Source organism: Protopterus annectens, chromosome 17.part0 (genome assembly GCF_019279795.1).
Source record: "Protopterus annectens isolate FY-2018-M chromosome 17.part0, PAN1.0, whole genome shotgun sequence".
Classification (NCBI taxonomy): Eukaryota; Metazoa; Chordata; order Ceratodontiformes; family Protopteridae; genus Protopterus; species Protopterus annectens.
In genome coordinates, this window is record NC_056751.1 from 512476282 (window position 1) to 512497449 (window position 21168).

At 38.5% G+C, this 21168-nt stretch overlaps 1 protein-coding gene across 2 annotated transcripts in view; it reads right to left on the minus strand.

The window, feature by feature from the left end:
- The window catches only part of ASPDH (aspartate dehydrogenase domain containing), a 647432-nt gene that overhangs the window by 600860 nt on the left and 25404 nt on the right, over nt 1-21168 (minus strand). For both annotated transcript variants that reach the window (XM_044058976.1, XM_044058975.1), the window contains exon 2: nt 14183-14247. In XM_044058976.1, the coding sequence (XP_043914911.1) occupies nt 14183-14237 (55 nt within the window). In that variant the 5' untranslated portion in view covers nt 14238-14247. The remainder of the gene's footprint in view (nt 1-14182; nt 14248-21168) is intronic.

The window sequence follows — 21168 nt, forward strand, 5'->3', positions numbered from 1 at the left end:
TGCTGCCCGGTTAGAGAAACTCCAGCTCTACTCAGTGGCATACCGCCTGCTCAGAGGCGATCTGTGCCTGATGTAAAAAGCCATGTCCAACCCAGAATTAATGGACATGCTGCACCTCAGAAAATCCAAATCCCATCGAGCTACACGCTCGAGAGACTTGAACCTCAGCAGTGAAATAAATAGGACATGCTGGAGAGACAGATTCATAATCCAGAGGCTCCCTTCACTCTGGAATAAAATCCCAGTCCAGGTTAGGCAGAGTCCGTCATTGACTCTCTTCAAGAGGAATCTTGATGAGTGGATGGGAGATCGTAGGTTTACCCCGGGTATCACTTCTGTGTCACTGTTAGACAGAGGCACAGTATACTAACCTCGAAAAAAGGGCATAGCAATATTCATTTAAAATGGGTGGCAAAAGCCAAACACACTCTGGCTAGGCTTATAAATACCCCAGGGCAGATAGCCTAGTATGAACCTATGAACCTATAAAGGGCAGACAAAATGCTGGGTATTAATGGAGTTATCAGTATTAAGTATAATTTAAAGCACAGTATATTTAATGCAACAACTGAAAACTTTTTAATGTATTTATTCATTTATATATCTTGTCATAGTGTTCAGTTATGTTTATGTATTTACTGTAATGTTTTAGCTGGAACATCATGCAGTTGTTTGGAAATGTAAGCTGTTGCAACCACACGATTAGTTGCTATAGTGTTGAACTTGAGTTTTTTCCTTACTCTTGAAGTGATCTGATGAAGTTCTGGTGCTAAATTAAATGAACAAAAGTGCTCAACTTATTATTTTGCAGTCTGGCTTTTTTCACATTATAGTGATATTCATTTTGTTCTTTTATAACTGAGTGGTATGCAGCTGATGAGCTTTCTTTTCTGTTTTTTTTTATTATATTGATTTACATTTGTTATTTTGATAACTGCAACTTTCAAAAAATATTATACAAAAAGTTCAGCATAGACATTTCTTCTGTGTAGTACAATTCGGACAAAGTATAAAAATGTCTTTCAAACTTGAGATGTTGATTTCATATTTATTTCGCAAACCCAACTTCTATGCAAGAGAAATTTTTTCTTTCTTTTCATATCATCTGACATAGATGCTAGACTAAAGCCATAATAACCATGAACATGCAAAACAACCAAACTACTGAAAACAAAAAATGGCAAGCAGGCAGAATCCGGTTAACATTTCTGCCTGCTTGCCTTTTTTGTTTTCAGTAGTTTGGTTGCTTTGAGTGTTCATAGATGCTACCCTCCTTACTACTTCTGTTTAAGAATTAGCAATATAAAATGTCTATCCTGATAAGCCAGTACAGGAATATTATGAGACCTCCTATTTGTAACTTCTCATTAAACAAGGGGAGGACAATGCACGGTAATATCACCCAAACCTTAAAACAGATATTATTCTTCCCAAAACCTCATGAATATGACAACTCTCATTTTTTACATCTATAGTCATTAGTCATTCATGTTGACGTAGACAATTCATGACCTTTTATAAAATGTTAAATGGTAACAGCAATTTTTTTGTTCGGAACCATCTACATGCACAATCTAAGTTTAAAGGCACATGTTGTGTCACTTTTCTTAATATAGTTTACTTTTTTTACAATTTTAATAGAAGCAAAGTGCTCTCCTGCTGGCTGGAAATGCTTCAGTCAGAAAACACATGCAGTGTCAATGAATCATTTTGTTCTGTACATCGTCTGAACCCTGACAAGTATTTCTTATATGTGCAGCTGCAAAGTTTTTATAATATTATTGAATCTCTCCCAGCATTCTAGCCTAATCTGTCTGATAACTCAAGAGACTCGAATTTTAAATTCTTTGTCTTCCCTTTGAGCATGATTAATCAGTTTTTAAGAGTCTCTGAATTCCCATAGGCTTTTGTTTTTCAGCATTCCATATAAATCGCTATAATCTGCATCTAGATACTGTTATGCAGATATTTATTTTATTTAACATTTTTTTACTGGGAAAGTCCAACTTGGAACGAGTTAATTTTTAGTGGAGGGAGGCCCAGGAGGAACCACTCTAGACGCATGTCTTTGTAATGTGTGAGGAAACCAGAACACCTGGAGGAAACCCACACGAATGTAGGGAGGACATGCAGACTCCACACAGAAGGCACCCCAGCTGAGAATCAAACTGGAGAATCTCTTGCTGTGAGGCAACAACGTTAACCACTGCACCACTGCGCCATCCATATTGGCAGAAAAGTCTCCTCTTTTGTAAAAATGATTACAGGTGGTATTCACAAAAGTAGTCTACAGTCACACAGGAGTGGTACATGTTAAAAACATATACATGATTCACAGAAATCTGGACAGTCCTGTGAGTATCTGCATAAACTACGATGTGCCGGGCAATAGTCCTTGTATGGAGTAGCCATACAGATGAAACCACCCATCTACCTCTCTCCATGACTGATGAATGTATGCAGCAGGCTACACATTTGTGTACAGCAGACCAACAAAGACTTCAACGCAATACATGCTGATCATATCTAATGCTGCAGTGCTGCTCAGCATAACACAGCTGAGCAGGAACAGCAGTAAGTCAAAACATAATCATATATGCAGATGAAGCTATCATTATCTGAGGATGCACAGAAGTACCTGCTCCACCCCAGATCACACAGACATGTGAGCCCATCAACCCCAAATGCCTCAGCTGAGAGGATGTCTGGCATTAAATCCAAGGAGAAAGTTTTGAACCACAGGGAAAGCAAGTCTAAGATCACATCTTTGCTCAGATTAGAAGAAGCATTTTGAAAAAGATTTGGTCTGGAAGTCAAACCAGAAGTTTATAAAAATCAGGTATCAAGAGAAAGTGTCAAAATGCAAAATAGAGAATATAAAGAACGTGATCAGAAGAAAAGAAAAGAAAACTGGAAAGCCCACAATTACAGTGACAAGTATAGACAACTCCTGGAACAATTGCATGTTGATGAAAATGTGATGGATGGATGGTTAAGAAGAGGTAAATTTAAACCAAACGATGAAATATAAAGGGTTATGATTTGGTCTGCAATCATAGCCATGTTATTATCCATCTAAGACATGGGTGCCAAGAAATTCATCTTGAGAACAAAGCTAAAGACTTGAATCTTGACATCCAAGTTGAGAACACATATACATAACAGCTGGTTATGATCAATGAAACCCAATGACAAATCTTTGTAGTGTATAGAGTTTTATGTACTCCATGTATTACCAGTTACAGAAGAAACAAATGCAAAGTATTTTACCAGCTTAGAAAGTCATTAAATCACTTAGCGACTGCTGTACCATAGGCAGCAAGTAAACATAACTGGAAGAAAAAGTAATAGAAATTTTATAAATGCTGTTCTAATTTAGTTAAACTGAAATCTGTAAACTTCTATGATCAAAAGCAAGATATGAGGCAAGATATTTAGGGACAGGTGAGCATGAAGGAACATCCCTTGCATGAGACCTGACCATAAAAGTACTAAGCGCTGTTATCGTCAAGTCTTGCCCTACAGAGGCGCTTTTCAAGTTTGTCTTTTTTCCAGTTTTGGAGTGTAATTACTGTGCTTCATGCACTTGCAGCTCAAAATAAACAACTATATATGTGTTGGTTTACAAAGTATGAAAAAGTAGGAGATACTAACAAATTTAGGTGGTGTTGTACAGAACTAGAAACAGTTAAAGATATTGATGCCAGTTGTAATATACTCATGATGGAGGGTTTTTATAATAAAAGGCATAATAATGTGGCAAGACTGTTCCATTGGGGATTATGAAAACACTAAAACATATAGATAATTGAGAAGCATTACAAACATGAACAACAAAGAATTACTGGAAATGAAGAAGATTTGATCACATAGGATAATCAATACCAACATCTAAGAAAGCAGAAGCAAGAAAATCAGATGTAGTAGTCAAAGAAAAAAAGGGCAAAAGTTAACATTAATCATTGCCATAGATATTCTGATAGACATAAAGTCATAAAATACAAGATATGCAAAGAGAAAGCAGAGCAATATGGAATAAAGGCACCCTTGTATTTCCAGCAGTAGAAAGAGCAATGGGCAATAAAAAAAATCCAAACCTACTTAAATATGGCACCAATATACAAGTCCATATGAATTGCAGAAAAATGCAATTCTGGGTACATCTTAGGTGCTGGAAAACATTAAATACTGAAGCAATCTGAATCTGATGAACTTTAGTCATACCCTGACTCAGGAACTGAGTCCATTCCTGTCATTGTATCAAAAACACTTAACATATAGGGAAATTAAGAAGAGAGCTGGCATCGTTCTTGAATGTCGTGCAATGAGAAAATAATAAATCTGGTAGATATTTTAGAAAGGAGAGGTACCAACATGGGGAAATGTATCAGAGGGCTGAGTTGTTACGGCTATTAGCATTTCAGATATATACCCTGGAGAAGGAGGGCTATAATACCAATGTATGTAGTTTTCAGGTAGCAGTCAGACAGCTTACACTCAGGAGAAGAGGCATGAAAAGGGTAAAGGATACATTCCTGAAAGATAAAAGGGTACAAGATGGACTGGAGAAAATATGGTTTTATGTAGAATATTGTGGAATGCAAACAGATTTCAGGATACTTTGGATATCAAGAAAAGAGGGCAGCTACATGGAAAAGCAGCTACAACTTCAGTAGCCTTGACTGTGCTCTGATGCCTATGATTCTGTTACTGCCTTTGATTTTTATATAACTAGTTAAAGATGGAAGGGTAAGACAGACTTATTTTTCTCTTTCCTTTCTACTAAGACATCTGGCAGGGCACAGGGCAGAGTTGTTGTCTAGCTTAGAATATTCATAGAATTTATGGGAGTTTCAAGGCTATTTTAGTCTAGTTACCATGTATGCCTTGAAAATACCTATCATAGTTTAGTTTCATAGTATAATACTAGACTATCTGCCCTAGGGCATTTATAAGCCTAGCCAAAGTGTATGTGGCTTTTACCACCCCATGTAATGATACAAAAGTGTACAATTTAAATTAAATTTAGTTTACTGTGCCTCTATCTAGCAATGACACAGAGATGACCCCCGGGGTAAACCTACAATCACCCATCCATTCGTCCAGATTTCTCTTGAAGAGAGTCAGTGAGGGGCTCTGCCTAACATGGACAGGTATCCTGTTCCAGAGTGCGGAAAGCCTCTGGGTTATGAATCTGTCCCTCCAGCACTCCAGCATGTCCTATTCATATTTGTGCTGAGGTTTAGATCTTTAGCTCTTGTGGCTCTGATGGATTTGGATTTTTTTGAGATGGAGCATGTCCATTAATTCTGAATTGGACATGGCCTTGTACGTAAGGCACAGATCACCTCTGAGCAGGCGGTATGCTACTGAATAGAGCTGGATCTTTTTCAGTCTGGCAGCATATGACATATGCTGGAGACCCTTGATCCTCTTGGTAAGGTACTTTTGGGGTCTCTCCAGCTGCTGTGCTTTACCTCCTTTGTCAATAAGGTAGAGACTATTTAGTCTCAGGATAACGTTGGGAGCACCCATCCAATCACCCAGGTTTGGAGGAAGATATAGAATCACATTGTTTGACCTGCAGAGGAAGTTTAAACCAGAGAAGGAGGATGTGCTGCATTATGACTCTATCTATCCATTGCATTTGGTTTATCTGCTAAGTAAGGCTCAGGCACCTGGTTGTAGTGCTAGCAGAACTGTTTCTTTTGGTGAGATGCAGGAGGTCAAGGACCACCTGAACACTAATGGTGTGGTAAGAGAGGCACAGATCACCCCTCATGAGTCTATAAGACACAGCATACAGGGAGAGGGCTTTCACTTTCTCCTGATTACTAATGTTCTTAAGAACAGAGATCTTTTTTATTTTTATTTATTTATTTTACATTTGTTGACCGGGCTAGTCTAACTGGATATATGTCCATTTTCAGTAGAGGCCCGGGGAGAGAAGCTCCACATAAAACACATGAACAAACAGAATATTAAAACTTCAGTTACAGAACATTAAACTTCAGTTACAGATATTACAGATAACCTGTCAGACAAAAACAGGTGTTACATGGTAATTTCGCAAACATGATGGATAAAAGTAGAACAAAAATAAGATAACACCCCCCCCCCCCACATTTTTAATTTTTTTTTTTACTAAACACTGTGGGAAGAAAAGTATTCAGAAGGATGTGGGAGATTCCCAGCTCAAAGTTATAAGTAAGGAACAGGAGAACAAACTAGTTAAAAGCAGGATTGAGAGAATTAGTTGGGGGCAGAAACTCATCAATGAGACAGAGAGATGTCCATTCCGTCTTTCTTGGGTACAATAAGTGCAACTTAGAAGGTAATGGCCTTCAAGTGGCAATAAAGTGAATAGTAGCCTAGGAAAAACAGATAATGATGAAAATAGAAATAGAAAATCTTAGTCAGGGTTAGTACAGGGACATAGCCAGTGGCTTGTAAGGTAAAATTTGAGTTTCTTTTTGAAAAGTGCAGTTGAAGAAAGTGATGTAAGTTCAACAGGAAGTAGGTTCCAACTTTTCCTCACAGTGTTAGAGAAAAGGGAACCTCCTGCTTTACTGTTGGGTTTATGTCTAGCTACCAGAAGTTTATTAGCTGAGCGTAGGTTTGTAAGATTTTTATATGGGCTAAATAGACTAGAATATGTGTTTTACCTGGGCGATAAAGGGTTTTATGGGTAAAAATCAGTTGATGAAATAAAATTTGATTATGCAATTCAAGCCAACCCAGTTGATTCAGATTTTGGCAGTGGTGGGTTCTAAAAGGAGAGCCGGTAGCACATCTGGCAATATTTTTTTGTTGTTGTTGTTGGGAACCTCTGAAGCTTTTTGAGTTTGTTGTCATATAAGATACAAACCAAATAGAACATTATACTCTATAAAGGTCTGATCAGTGCTGGATATAGGGGGCAATAGCAACTTTGGATCTAGGCAAAATATCTTTATGCACTAGCTAAGCTAAGTAGAAAGATTTTCTGAGAGAAGTTGTCACATAATCATAAAAGGACAGAGGAAACTGCCCAGGTCCCTGACTACCTTTTCCTTTGTTTTATAAAGGTGTGTTATCTATGCTGAACATTGTGGGTAAATTCTGTTTCCCTAAAGAAAAAACACTAGTCTTTTTAGCATTCATTTTAGGCCCATTTTCCACAAAATAGGTATTAACTAAGGTAACCTAGTGCTGAAGGATGAAGGTATCTGAAGGGGCTTTGACAATTACATCCAGTTTCCGATCATCTGCAAATCTGGTTAACCAGGGATCCTGGTTATCATTTTTGAGATGAGAGAAGTAGATGGGGCAGGTCACATCACATGCACCTGGGAGACTCCACAGGCTACTTTTGCACTATCTGAAGAAACACCTACCACACAAACTATACGGGTTCTATCTTTCAACCAATTGGAAATCCATCTCACCACATAAGGATCTACGTTTAAAGATACCAGTTTCCTTACAATGCTGGCTTGAGGTTTGGTATTGAATGTTTTGGCCAGATCAAGATAAGCTGTATGAACAGCATGACCACTGTGACACATTATGTAACCTTCTTGATGAAATTAACAAGGTTTGACAGTCATGATCTCCCTTTGACCAAGCCAAATTATTGGGTGTGAAGCTTAGTGAGATTTTTAATATGTAATTAATGAGGTCAGTTATGATATATTCCATAGCTGTATAGTTCGACTCATAAGGCTGACAGGTCTGTAACTGCCTGGGTCAGTGGCAGAGTCCCCCTTGTGGAGGGGCATCTCTACATAAGTGAAACAGGAATTTGATACATAGCCTGTGCCTAGACTTAGATTAAGCAGGTATATAGAAAAACAGATGCAAAAAGTCAATCTGCCAGTCACCCAGCCCTAGTAGAGCAGTAGTCTTTTTCTGGCAGAAATGTTGTTTTTTATATAACTGGCTGCAGCAGGAGGGATAAGATAAAATTAATTATTTAATGAAGTCTTATGCAGTGTCCATGCAGGATTCAGTTGTGAATGTGATAATGCTCTGAAGGCAGGATATTATGGCTACTACACCTCACAGCAGCTGATTATTTCCCAGAATGCATGAAGACAGCTCTGTGTCTGCAATATTAGCTTTATACAAGTTGTATATTTCCTTTTCATGACAGCACATTCTGTCTTTGGTTTTCGGCATCTACACTAACACAAACTTGACAGAATGTTCTTCAGCCTATTTGTCACTTCAGTGAATTCCTTGACTTGTTCCATTTTCCAGTGTCTAGTGTTAGCAGACCTTTCTGTAGTGTGGCTGTTTATAGGCTGAGAGTCACGTGAAGGACTGTAAATGTTTCACCTTACAGTTCTCCATGCAATTAGCATTACAGTCAGTCACTCTGTGCAAAAGACTTCTGTAGCACAGATTCAGAGTCCAGGGATAAATCTAAATCTCTGATGATCACTTTCTGTTTGCACCCTGCACCCCCTCCTTGTGTCTCCATAACGTTTTTCTCAGTACTCTTGTTTCTTTCCCCTTCCCAAATTGGGACTTTTAGCTTTAATCAAGTCAAAAGTGTTTGAGATTTGATTAAATGAAGGATTTCAGTTGAGTTACATATTATGGCTTTACATTTCTGACATCATGGAAACGTTTGGGTAGTGAGTAACAATAATCCTGGAGTTGGTATATATAAAGATGCAGGAATGTGGAGGATAAGCCCCCCTAATGCTTTAATGTGTTTTTGGAGCAAATGGTAACATTTTGAGCTGGTCAGTTTTTGATGATTTTATAGATGAAATGTCTTTTTGTTTGATTAGAAACTAAGTTTACCCCCACTCCCAAACATAGCTGTGCAAAAAAAAAAAAAAAACTGTCCGTATGTTTATTACATTTGCCTGCAGTTATCAGGATCATTGTTAAAAAGGGTCTGAAAAAGACTGTTTAATTTGTTCTGTAAACAATTTTTTTTTGTTTGTCTTTTCGGCTTTTCCCGGTTAGGGGTCACCACAGCAGAACTCCGGTCCGGTAATGATTGGCAGTAGATTTTTTTATGGTACCGAGCATGCCCATTCACACATGTCTTTCGGAGGCCACTCGAGACATGCAGACTCAACACAGAAGGCACTCCAGCCGTGAATCGAACAGGAGAACCTCTTGCTGTGAGGCAACAACGCTACCGCTGTACCACCACGGCTTCTTGTTGCTCTGTAAACAATATATAAAGGAAATGCACTTTGTCATCTGAATTAGCTGGGCTCTCCTATGATACATGCTGTTCCTTGTGTGATGTTATTGTCAAAGCAATATTGTTTGCTATATTTAGCATTTGTAGAGTTCTGCTGAAGTATGCATTGCTGCACACCTCCTTACCTTGTACAGATGGTGTGATGTTCAATTGCTCATTGTATTTTGTTTGCATAATCTGCTATCTAATAAGTACAGTTTCCTCTCCAGTTATCTATCTGTATCACCTGTTGTTACATGGGCAATACATTTCACTCTTGATGGTATCCCATCCTCTCTTTTCAGGCCCAGTCTAAGCATGTTTAATGAACCATATAAGCAAATGTAGTGACTAGGTAAAAATATAGCAGTGAACTTTTACAATGAAGCATTCTGTCAGACACTAAAAACTTCACAATGTTTTTATATACTTGTATAGACAAAACTATTTGATGGGTAAAGTAACAAAATAGTTGTAGAATTATATAATCAAAAGTATCATCATCTTTTGGTTTAACAGAAGTGTGTTCATTCAAGCCTGTTGAAATACAGCCATTTAACCTGTAACCTAAGTGTCAGGTACACTACTGACAGTGATCCCCTATCTCATTTTTAATATTACCCCCTCTGATATTTTTCTAAAAAACTCTCAAAGCTTAGAATTTAAACTGTTTATAGGTACAATGTGTTAATCTAAAGCATTATTTTCATTTACTCTTCTAACATCACCTAAATACTCTCTTCTCTCCTGGAATTTATATAGTTTTCTCTACATAAAATGTCTGACCGATTATACAAATCACAAAGCACACAACTTTCACGTTAGCATTCGATGTACAGTATATCAAACCGGCCTTTAGTAACTGGACATACAAAATGGTCACTTGTGTTGCTATATTTACAAAACTACTGCCTGTGTATTAGAGTCCCATATATACTGAAAAACTTCACATTGTTTTCTTTATAACATTGCCATTATTAACCGTTGTTTTAAAGTACAGTTCCTTTAAGACGCAAACATTGACCACTTTGGTACAATGGTTTTGAAATTGTGAGCAACATTATTAACTTCCAATTTTAATAATTTTTTTTCTAATTTTAACTGCAGCAATTCTCTGCTTTGATGACATTTCTGTTTTCCTTTTGAATGGAATCAATAACAGAGACTTATTATTAGATATTGTTTTTGAGACATTTTCCAGGACCTCTGTTCACCTATCACCTTACATCTAGAGATGTTTGTAATCCCCAGATATTGAGCCTCAATATTAGAACCACTTCAGATGTTGTGGGCTGGTGCTTAAACAGATTAAATTCTCAATGGATTTTCTCTAGCTTTATAACTACAATCACCTAATCCCATGCAAAAGTTAAGACATCCATGTTTCGTATTCAGGCCATGTTTTCACTTCTTTTTTGTAGCCTTCCTATAGTTGTATTTAACAACCCTTGTAAGTTTTTAGCCTAAACCTATATCTTATCTATAATACAAAATGATTCAGTATGGCAGAGGTTGCCTACTCACTCTCTGAAATGGGAAAACATTTCTGACATGTCACTAACTCACAGAAAGGAAGGAAGAATTCTGTCAAAGACTACCAAACAAAACACAGAAGTTGACATATTTAATTTTCACAAATGAGCAGCAAGGATATAATGAGGTACAAATTAACACACACAAGACACCTTATTCATATGCAGCCCCTGGGATAGGTTTATTTATTTTTTCCTTTGTCTCAGCAGAAATCATCTCCCTGTTTCTAGCTTCTTCCACAGTTCTGTAGGGGGAGTCAGCAATGCTGCCCAACTCATCCACTGCTATGCAGTGTAATATCTGACCATAGCTTCCTACTGTCACCTATGCTGCATAATATCTGACCATAGCTTCCCACTGTTACCTTTCAAAAAGATGTCACTGACAAGGCAAGGGAGTCCATTAAGGAAAGCAAACAAGTTTCTGAATCAATTTGGTTTTCATTTATTCTAACATTACTGCTTCACATTCTTTCCTTCATCATGTTAATTCCACAAAAATATCAACACTGTTTTTTTTACTGTTTCAGAGATCATTTAACAGCAGTAAGGATATAATTCTGCCAATATGACAACACGCAATGGTTTGATTTTTTCCTATGCTGTTTGCCAGTCATGCATCATTTAAAATTACCTTTTGAGACATTGCTAGATATAGGTTCATAGGTTCATAAGTGTGTACTAGGCTAATGGCCCTGGAGCCTTTATAAGCCTAGCCCATAGAAGTGCCCTGCAATTGTGCTGCTTGATGTTAGTTCCCAGTGCCTCTATCAAGTAGAGCCACTGGAGTGATCGCCGTGGTGAAATTTCCAATACCCATCCACTCTAGAGTTCTCTTGAAGAGGGACAGCCATGTGCTCTGCTTGACATGTATGGAAAGTCTATTCCAGAGCATGGGCAGTCTGTAGGTGAGGAACATGTCCCTCCAACATGTTCTGTTGATTGTGGTAATGAGATTGAGGTCTCTTGAGGGTGTGGTCTGGAGGGATTAGGATTTCTTTAGATGTAGCATTTCTAATGGAGCTGGATCAGACATGGCTTTGTAAGTCAAGCAGAGATTGCCTCTAAGTAGGCAATATGAGACAGAGAATATCTGGAGTTTTTTGAGTCTGTCCGTGTAGGACATGTGTTTAATGCCTATGATCCTCTTTGTGAGGTACTTCTGTGGACTCTCCAGCTGTTGCAGGTGTCTAGTGAGGAACATGCCAAATGGGGCATTAAACTCGATGATTGGTGTAGTGAGATAAGAGTAGAGAGAGAGAGATGACCTCTTTCTTCCTGGAAGTAAAACCCTTGGTAATGAGATGTGCCACATAGGAGGACTTTCTGACCACAGTGGCAATGTGGTGATCGAAGGAGAGGTTGCTGTCAACCTGCATCCCCAGATCTCTTATAATGCCTTCAGTGTTCAGTGGGCTCCCATCAATGTGGTAATTAGTGGGAACTGAGTTTTTATCAAAGGGGATGATGACGCATTTTTTGGCATTAAGCTTAAAGCCATGCTTTCAATACCAGTCATTGGTTTCAGTGAGGCCTTTCTGTAGGATGTCTGCATCACTTGGGGAGTTAATAATGGCTCCCAGCTTGCAGTCATCTGTGAAATTGGTCAGCCAGAGTCCCTTTGTGTTGGCCTTGACTTCTGAGAAGTAGATGCTGAACAGGAGAGGACCCAGGACCGATCCCTGTGGGACTCCACTCATGACTGGTCGGCAGTCTGACTTGGAGTCCGCTACTTTCACACTGTGTGTTCTATCTGTGAGCCAATTTGCAACCCAACTAGTGAGGGGTTGATGCCTAGTTCAGTGAGTTTATCAATAATTCCCAAGTGACTAATGGTATCAAAGGCCTTGGCCAGATTGAGGTAGGCTGTATGCACTGCCTTACATTCATCCACAGCCCTGGTGACTGACTCAAAGAAGACAACCAGGTTGAGCAGGCATGATCTCTCTTTCACAAAACAAATTGTGTGGGGTCTACAGTTTGGAGATTTCCTATATCTTTGTTAATCAGGTCCATGATGATGATGCGCTCCATAGCTTTACATATCAGACTTGTCAGGCTAATGGGGCTATAATTCCCAGGGTCTGCAGTCGCTCCCCCTCTATGGAGAGGGATGACTGTAGCAGTGTGCCATTTGGTATGGACAAAGCCTGAGGTGAGGCTGTGACTGAACAGGGTACACAGATGTGGTGCGAGTTCACTTTGTAGTTCATGTAGAACACAGCCAGGGATATTATCGGGTCCCATCAAAGCTGTATTCTTGGCCTTGGACAATGCAGCTTTAACCTGTGCTGCAGTAATGTTGGGTGCCTGGCATTCTTCCGGTATTGTGATTGGTCCTTTTGGGGGTGGGTACAATTGGCACTGAATCTGTCGGCCAGTATGTTGGCAATATCTGTTGGCTCAGTATAGGAGGGACCATTGTGCAGTAACTCAGAGTAAATCTGGGTATTGCCATGGTGGTTCTTGATATAACTCTTTGTACTATGTGATTTTTTTTTTCATTTTCCATATATTTATGATCATTTCCATTAGGGGAAGGCAGCCATTGCCATGATTAAATGTAACTGGTTATTTATATAATAAACCTGATTTTGTGCTACTGTATCTTATATTATTTAGTGTTTCATGTGTATAAACCTTTGCTTATAATATGCAGCACATTACTGATATTGTTTAAGTCCAGGATTTACTTCTACAGCAGAGTTATTACAGTTACTAGTATGGTGCCATTATACTGTGCTTATGAGAGTCTGTAAGATTCACACATTTTGGACAATTCTTTTTATTTGTTCATCCCTGTGAAAAGTTATACCATCACCCCTGACTTGTGATTAGTTGCTCCTTCAGGGGATCAGCATTCAGAAATAATAAAACAAGACTACGTTTTTGCCTTGCATTTGCAGTGCTGCATCAGTGACATGGTGCTTTAGTGGAGATTCAAGACTAGATGAGGTGAGCCAAAGAATATTAAGTGTGATTAAATGATAACTGCAGATCACACTGTTACACATTACACGTGTTTTTGCAGGAAGCAACCCCTGCATCCCCAGTACGGGCTTTACACCACTACCTATGCTACTAACTCTGGGAACCTGTATGTCAGACAAGGGGGGATTTTCCAAGACATAGCAATTTCAGACTTTGTATACATTTCTTGTTGATTGCACTTAGGTGTTTGCTATTTCAAGGAACACACTTACTCTCCTTGAACTTACAGTAGAAACCCTAGTTATAACCAATAGCAATAAGTGCCACAAAAACATCATTTCAAATGACCACATGCAAAATAGCCATAACCCTGTGGTTGTGGACCCAAGATGATATGCTTACACTGTACCTGTTTTTGACAAGGACATTTCTCATTCATATAACCTTTGGATACATTAGAAAGTTGGATAATGTAAAGTATTTAGACAAACGTTTTTTGGCACTAAAAAGGAAGTGATGAAGAGATACATACCTAAATTTCCATAACCCACGATCCCAACCCGCCGAAGCTTCCTTTCTTCTGACATTGCTGCAATGCTGCAATTAAATAAACAAGGATGAACTTGTTTTCCATGAAAAACAAAATTATTAGGCATATATAAATCAAGAAAACTGAGAAGCACGCTTTGTTTATATGTGCTGCTGTTTTTGCATTTAATATTACTAATCTCATATACAATATTCTAACCATAGCTATAGTTTGTGCTTGTTTTACTGTATTGTATTACCTGTATCTATATTTTGTACTTTGACCACCTACTTTATGGTATGCACTTGGGCTATGGCTAAAATCAGTTCTGATTAAGCGAATTACCCCAGATAATTATTATCATTAATGACTTCAACAATAATATAATTAATTTATATGGCTTCACTCAACTCATCTCTACTCTTTCCATAAAGATGTGTTCCTGGCCCACTTATGTTATGTTAACGTTAAAGGCCTTCATACTTTCCCTTTGCATGATAATGTCACATACTTTAATGATACGTTTCTCTTCACCCAAAATTAACATGCCCCACTAAGAAACAAAATACTTTAAGTAAACCCTGCCCCCTAGTTAATGAGAAAAACAACAACATGATAATGAAAGGAATAGATCCAGCTTGGAATACACAAAAACAACTAAAACTCAATCCAGTCCCCAGAACTATACACAGCTCTGAAACACAGCAAAATGCATGGCCAAATCTGATAATAAACATTCTGTACAAACTTCCAATACACTTGGGTGAATAACCCCTAACATAAGTTGTCCTCCATCAACAAAGTTATATGTCCTGGTCACACTACCCAACCAACCACTTCCACTAACTACAATAATGGCAGTAATGCCATTTAATTCAATACACATTTTATTTATACAGTAACTTCTCTCGTAAATAGCTCTACCACCTGTAAAATCCCACTTACTTCATAGTCAACAAATGCAAACACATTTGATTTTGAACTCACTCCCCACATCCAGCATCAAGAAATACCTTTTCACACTAACGCCAACTATACTTTCCCCAGGAAATATTGTAGCAGAGTATATTAAATTTGCAGCAGACATTCTAGCTTATCCAGTCTCCATCCTTGTATACCACTCTGTCACAGAATGGTATGTCCCTAAAATATGGAAAAAAATCTTACGTCCTACCCCCAGACATAGGTGGCTGCTCTGCTGATACCTCCAGTTATAGGCCAATAGCAATTCTGTATCCCCATCCAAAGTCTTAGAAAAATGTGCCCAATCCTGGCTACTTAAACAGCCATTCTGTCTCCCCATCCAAAGTCTTAAATGTGTGTCCAATCCCAGCTACTTAAATTCCTTACTACACTTAACTTACTAAACCCCACACACTGGTCATACCATAACACTACATTAGCTGTATCAACAATAACAGAAATTTAGGGAACTTAGTAGCAGCACTTTTCCTTGATTTGTCAAAAGCTTTTGACAGTGTGACATGACACTGGTGTCCTAACAAAAACAACTCTACAAACTCTCCTCCCTAGGTCTTCAACACTCCTAACAAAAACTACTCTACAAACTCTCATCCCTAGGTCTTCAACACTCATCTCTCGCATGGTTCAACAGCTAACTCAGCGATAGACTTCAGCTTGTAAAATGTGAAAATTATATCTCTCCATTTCTCTCCGTGCACATAGAGGTGCCTCAATGATCTATCCTTCATCACTTGTTATTCAATGATTCTCTTAAATGATCTGCATAATGCAAGTTAACATGATACCTTTATTCATTATTCAATATGCTGATGATTCTGCCAAAAACCTACAACCCAAACACAGGAATACTTCAACTCCATTCAAACATGGCTTCATTACTCTTATTTCCTGTTAAACCCTAAGAAGGCCAAACATATTGTGTTCACACTTAATACTCATAATGGCAGACCTCTGTTCACCATTACTTCTTCTGACCATCCAAACCAAAACTCAGATCAAGCTTCTAGGTGTCATTATATACTATGCTATAAAATGTGACTACCACATAAAGTAAGCTATGAGCAAAATGCAAAAAAACCCCCAATAAACGTGGTTCCCTGTATCGAGTTAAACCTTACCTGAGCCATCAGGCTAGGCAAACCTTTGCATTTAGTCAGCTATTACCCACCCTTCTATATGCTGTTCCTATATTTGTTAACCTACAAGCTACCCAAATATACATGCTAGAAGAATGCTAAAGCAAAATAACTAAATTCATAGCTGATATGCCTTACAGATCTGTATACATCCTATCACTGCTTTGAATAAAACAGATAAATTGGTTAGAATTGCCTCGCTATCTAGTATTCACAAAACTAAAAACTGTTCACAGTCTAATTATCCAACCCACAAAACGTCAAATTTCAAAAAAAATTATCTAACCTTGCTTCCTATTTAGGGCTCTTCACTCCACTGATATATTCGTGTTACACCCAATTAAATCAAATAATGCAGAGGTTACTATCTGTATTCCTCTCACATCTGTAAAGTTTGAAATTCCATTCTTCTCTCATTGACTCAGCTGACACACTAACAACTCAAAATCCTTTAATCTACAATTGAACCAATACCTTAAGTTCTTATGGCTTCACTATAGAACCATACCTGCTGATCTGCCTTATCTGTATCCCACCCTGCTCTAAAAATGACTACTCAGATGGTAATCTTCTGTCTTATCCTGTACTGTTATGTTCACTTGGCCACATACACTGCACCATACTCTGCTCAACTTCACATTATTATGAAAGTGCAAATTAACACTGTCTTGCTATTATAAAATACAATGGGTCTAAATTTTGTTAGACTACACCTTCACTCTGTTCTACCTTTGAATGATTTTTTTGTATAATTGTATTGCTTGCATCACGATTAAACTATGTTTTTAGGATGACTCTTCATGTGCATTTTGACAATGTTTTTGTTTTCTCACTATTCAGTGCTCACATATTGTTTTACTCATTGTTGTATGCTCAAAATGATTCATTACACTATGCACATATATATGTTAGCTTATTTCTGTATCTTGTGGAGCTTTTCTCCCTGGGCCTTTGTTAAAAAGGGGTGTTCCATCTTGTCAGTCTTTTCTGATCAACAAAACCAATCATTTAATCATTCAATAAATAATTTATTTAAGAGATAAATAAAATCTTAAAAAAATAAAATAAATAAGCAAAACCATATCTTTCCGCTTTACTTTCAAAAATTATTTCTTTAGTAAGAACTGTGACATAAGGAAGAGTCTCCTTCCAGAACAGACTTGTTTAACATATGCTGAGAATGAGTGTTACGCTAGACTGCTTCCAATGAAAGATGGAATGAAGGAAATCAGTTAATTGTATATATAGAGAAATGGAGAAGAGGCAGAGGACTGTCTTTACTAAGGTTACAGTACCAGTAAGATACAAACCCTTCTTAAACAAAGGAGATTTGAGGGCAGTTCTGTTTCGGAGATTTATAGTGCCCCGTGGCATGTACAGTCAGCTTTTAGTAGACAAGTATCTTGTTCTCAGATGAAAATGGCAAAGGCTTTTGAAAGAGAAAATTAGAGTTTTGCACCAGAGGTAGAGAGAGAGAGAGAGAGTGAGAGTGAGAGACAGAGAGAGAGAGAGAGCAAGGATGCATCATGATTTGGAGTAAGGGGACCCTTGCTTATTTTTGATATTAGTTAAGTGAACATCAGCAGAATATCAGCTTTGGCTAAGCATGACTCACAGCAAGGCTAGACTTGAGCTACATTCAATCTTTTTGTTTCTTCCTTGATTACTGCAGAAAATTATTATGGCAGCCAACTAACGTGACAGAAAATCAGACAGCCAGTGCTAAAATGTCACACGGACAGTGGCAGAGCTATATTTTACTTACCTAAAGGGATTGTTCATGATCAGGATACAATGGGTTTGTGATTCTACATGTCCACTTTAGGTTGTCATGGACTTTTACAGGGATCTCTAGATGAATCCTAAATTCCAAAGACATGCCAGTTGGGGATGTGGCAATCCACTGAATTGTCTTTGTGTGTGTGTGTGTGTGTGTGTGTGTGTGTGTGTGTGTGTGTGTGTGTGTGTGTGTGTTTGTGTGTGTGTGTGTGTTTTTGTGCATTCATCCTCTGATGGACTGGCATTCTTGTCTTCTGCCTTATACTGCTGCATGTAGGACAGACTACCACTTCTCCATGAGAGAAAGTGGGTACCAGAAATTGAAAGAATGCATGACTCTTTAGGTATTCTAGCTTCAGTCACAAGTATATAGAGAAGTTATGGAGTAAATGAGTTTACAGGGTGGAAAGAAATGAGTGAAAAAATGGTTGGGATACTTCCATTTTTTTATTTTTGCTTTATTATATTAGTTTTATTTTAAATTTTGTTTATTTTGTTGTACCTTAAAGTTTCTTTTAAAAGTTTTTCCTAGGGTCAGTTAGAAAAAATCTTTCAATTCAGTGAGTGTTAAGGAATTAATCCTAGCTAATTAGAGGGAAGAGCTGAGAAATAAGATTTCATAGTTAAAGAATTTGGCAGCATTTTTATTTAGCTGCAACTGCTGTAAGAATAATGTGTGTGACTATACTTGATTTTGGATTGGATTTCTTCATTTAGGTTTTCAATACTTCCATTATTTTTTAATTTTGCTTTTACTACCTTACTGTTTGTTTTATTTAAAATTTGTTTTCCCTTAAAGTTTATTTCTTAGTGTTTTAAAGTTCTTGGCAAGAGTTAGCTAGAAAAAAATCTTTAACTCATGGATTGCTAAGGAATTACATCTGGCGAATTAGTGGGAGGAACTGAGAAGTACAATTTCTTCTTTAAGGTATTTAACTGCATTCTTTTTTTAACTGAAACGGATGTGAGGCTACCCACCCACCTGCCCTGTTCCTGCTGTACTTTCAAACTTGGTAGTTTTTGAATGGCCTGCCCATACTATCAGTTTGAATTTGGAAGCTCCTCCCAGTGTCATCTCATCTGCTCATTCTATTGGGCACCGAAAGATAAAACTAGGAAGGCCATTCCCTTTAATCTTAATGCTTGAGTTAGCCTGTTTCATACAGTCCCCCACCAGATAGTGCACATTGCAATATTCAGAGTAATAATACCTTTTTTCCATCTTACTTTTAAAATCTGTGACTTCTGGGAATAGACTACCTATTACTGTACAGCCTATGGTCTGCTTCTCAGGAATCAGTTTGGGGTTATTGCTTTTGCTTTACATTATTTTCTAGCCTTACTAGAGATTGTCAGTCACTGGAAAGACTGAAAATAGCTTATTATGAGCCAGTTTTTGAATAATGCTACTGCTTTGCACCTGGTGAGAGAAGGAGTGGAGGGGCAGTCATTCCTGCTGGGCTCTGATTGTGCAGTGTGTATGGGACTTGAATGGGTGGTCTTCTTGCAGTTTTTGGTCAGACCCTCTTTAGGAACTTTGTGCAGATAAGCTTTCTGTTGAACCCATCTGCAGTTGGTTCTATCTAGGGTCTCTACTAATGATAGACTACAGCAAGAGTACTGAGCCCATAAATCTAGATTAATACTGCTTTTTAGGAAGGCGCTTGGAATGATTGCTACTTTTTGCTTCTGGTGAGAGAAAGAGCAAGAGAACATTGGTTTCTAGCTGCATGCAGCCATGTTGAGACCAGCAGTATCTCTACTACCACACAGACAGCACCTCTAGTAATCAACTCCAAACCTCAAAGGTGCTAATCAATTCCAAACCTCATAGGCACTGCTCCTCCTTCATCCCACATTACTTAGCACTTGGAACCATGGATTTACATTTTCCAACCATATCTGCAGCCAGCTTGGTTGAAATGAGCATCCTGAGAAAATGTAGCAATTGCCGCATGTTTATTGACAACCACCTGCTACTTAAATTGAAACAGCGTGTGAGAGATGTAGTTATGCAATGTTATTGGAGACAAAGTTCTCACAGTGTAAACCACAACAAATAACATGCAGGTTGTCAGTAGAATGCATCACCACACTAAACCAATCACACGCAGCTCAAACCAAACACACAGACCTACATATTCTGTGTGTCATATACTTAGCCTACCTAAACTACAAGGACCTGCTAAATGTAACCTAAGAAACAAGTACCCTAAGCAACCTTAGAAACAGGCAGTGCAGACAGCACCAGCCATGACACATACATCTAAGAGTTCCATTGACTTAGTTCAAAAGCTCATAAAGCAAACCTCCACACAATCCAACATCCTAGTCATAGATAACTCCATGGTGAGACACACTTATGCACCACTCATGAGGCCTTTGGTCACAGGTTAAAACAGCCCTATCCAAAGCCAAAAATACACCTTCAATGAGACCGGACGTTGTCCCAGGCTGTATCTTACACGAGCTCCAAAATGAACTGTCCCCTCACCTAAACACACTGTTCAAACTCAGCCTCTCTACAGGCTATGTGCCCATAGAGTGGCACACAGCAGCAGTTATCCCGTTCCACAAAGGTGGAGCCACAACAGACCCTGGGAACTATCGCCCTATAAGCCTGACTAGCCTGGTCTGCAAGGCTATGGGGGCATCATCATGGAACTCATTAACAGAGACATTGGGAACCTCCAAACATTGGACACTACCCAGTTTGGCTTTGTTAAGGGCAGATCATGCCTCCTAAACCTGATGGACTTCTTTGAGACAGTTACCAAGGCTTTAGACGAGGGAAAGGAGGTCCACACAGCCTACCTAGACCTCGCAAAGGCTTCTGACACCATTCCCCATTCTGGTATTATAGACAAGCTCACCAGCCTGACCATAAACCCCTACATCATGAGATGGGTTGACAATTGGCTCACAGATAGAACCCACACAGTGGAGTTGCAGGCTCTAGGTCCAACTCTAAACCGGTTACAAGTGGCATCCCTGAGGGCTCAGTCCTGGGACCCCTCCTGTTCGGTATATACTTCTCAGAGGTACAGGCAAGCACAGGGGGACTATGGCTGACCAAGTTCGCAGACGACT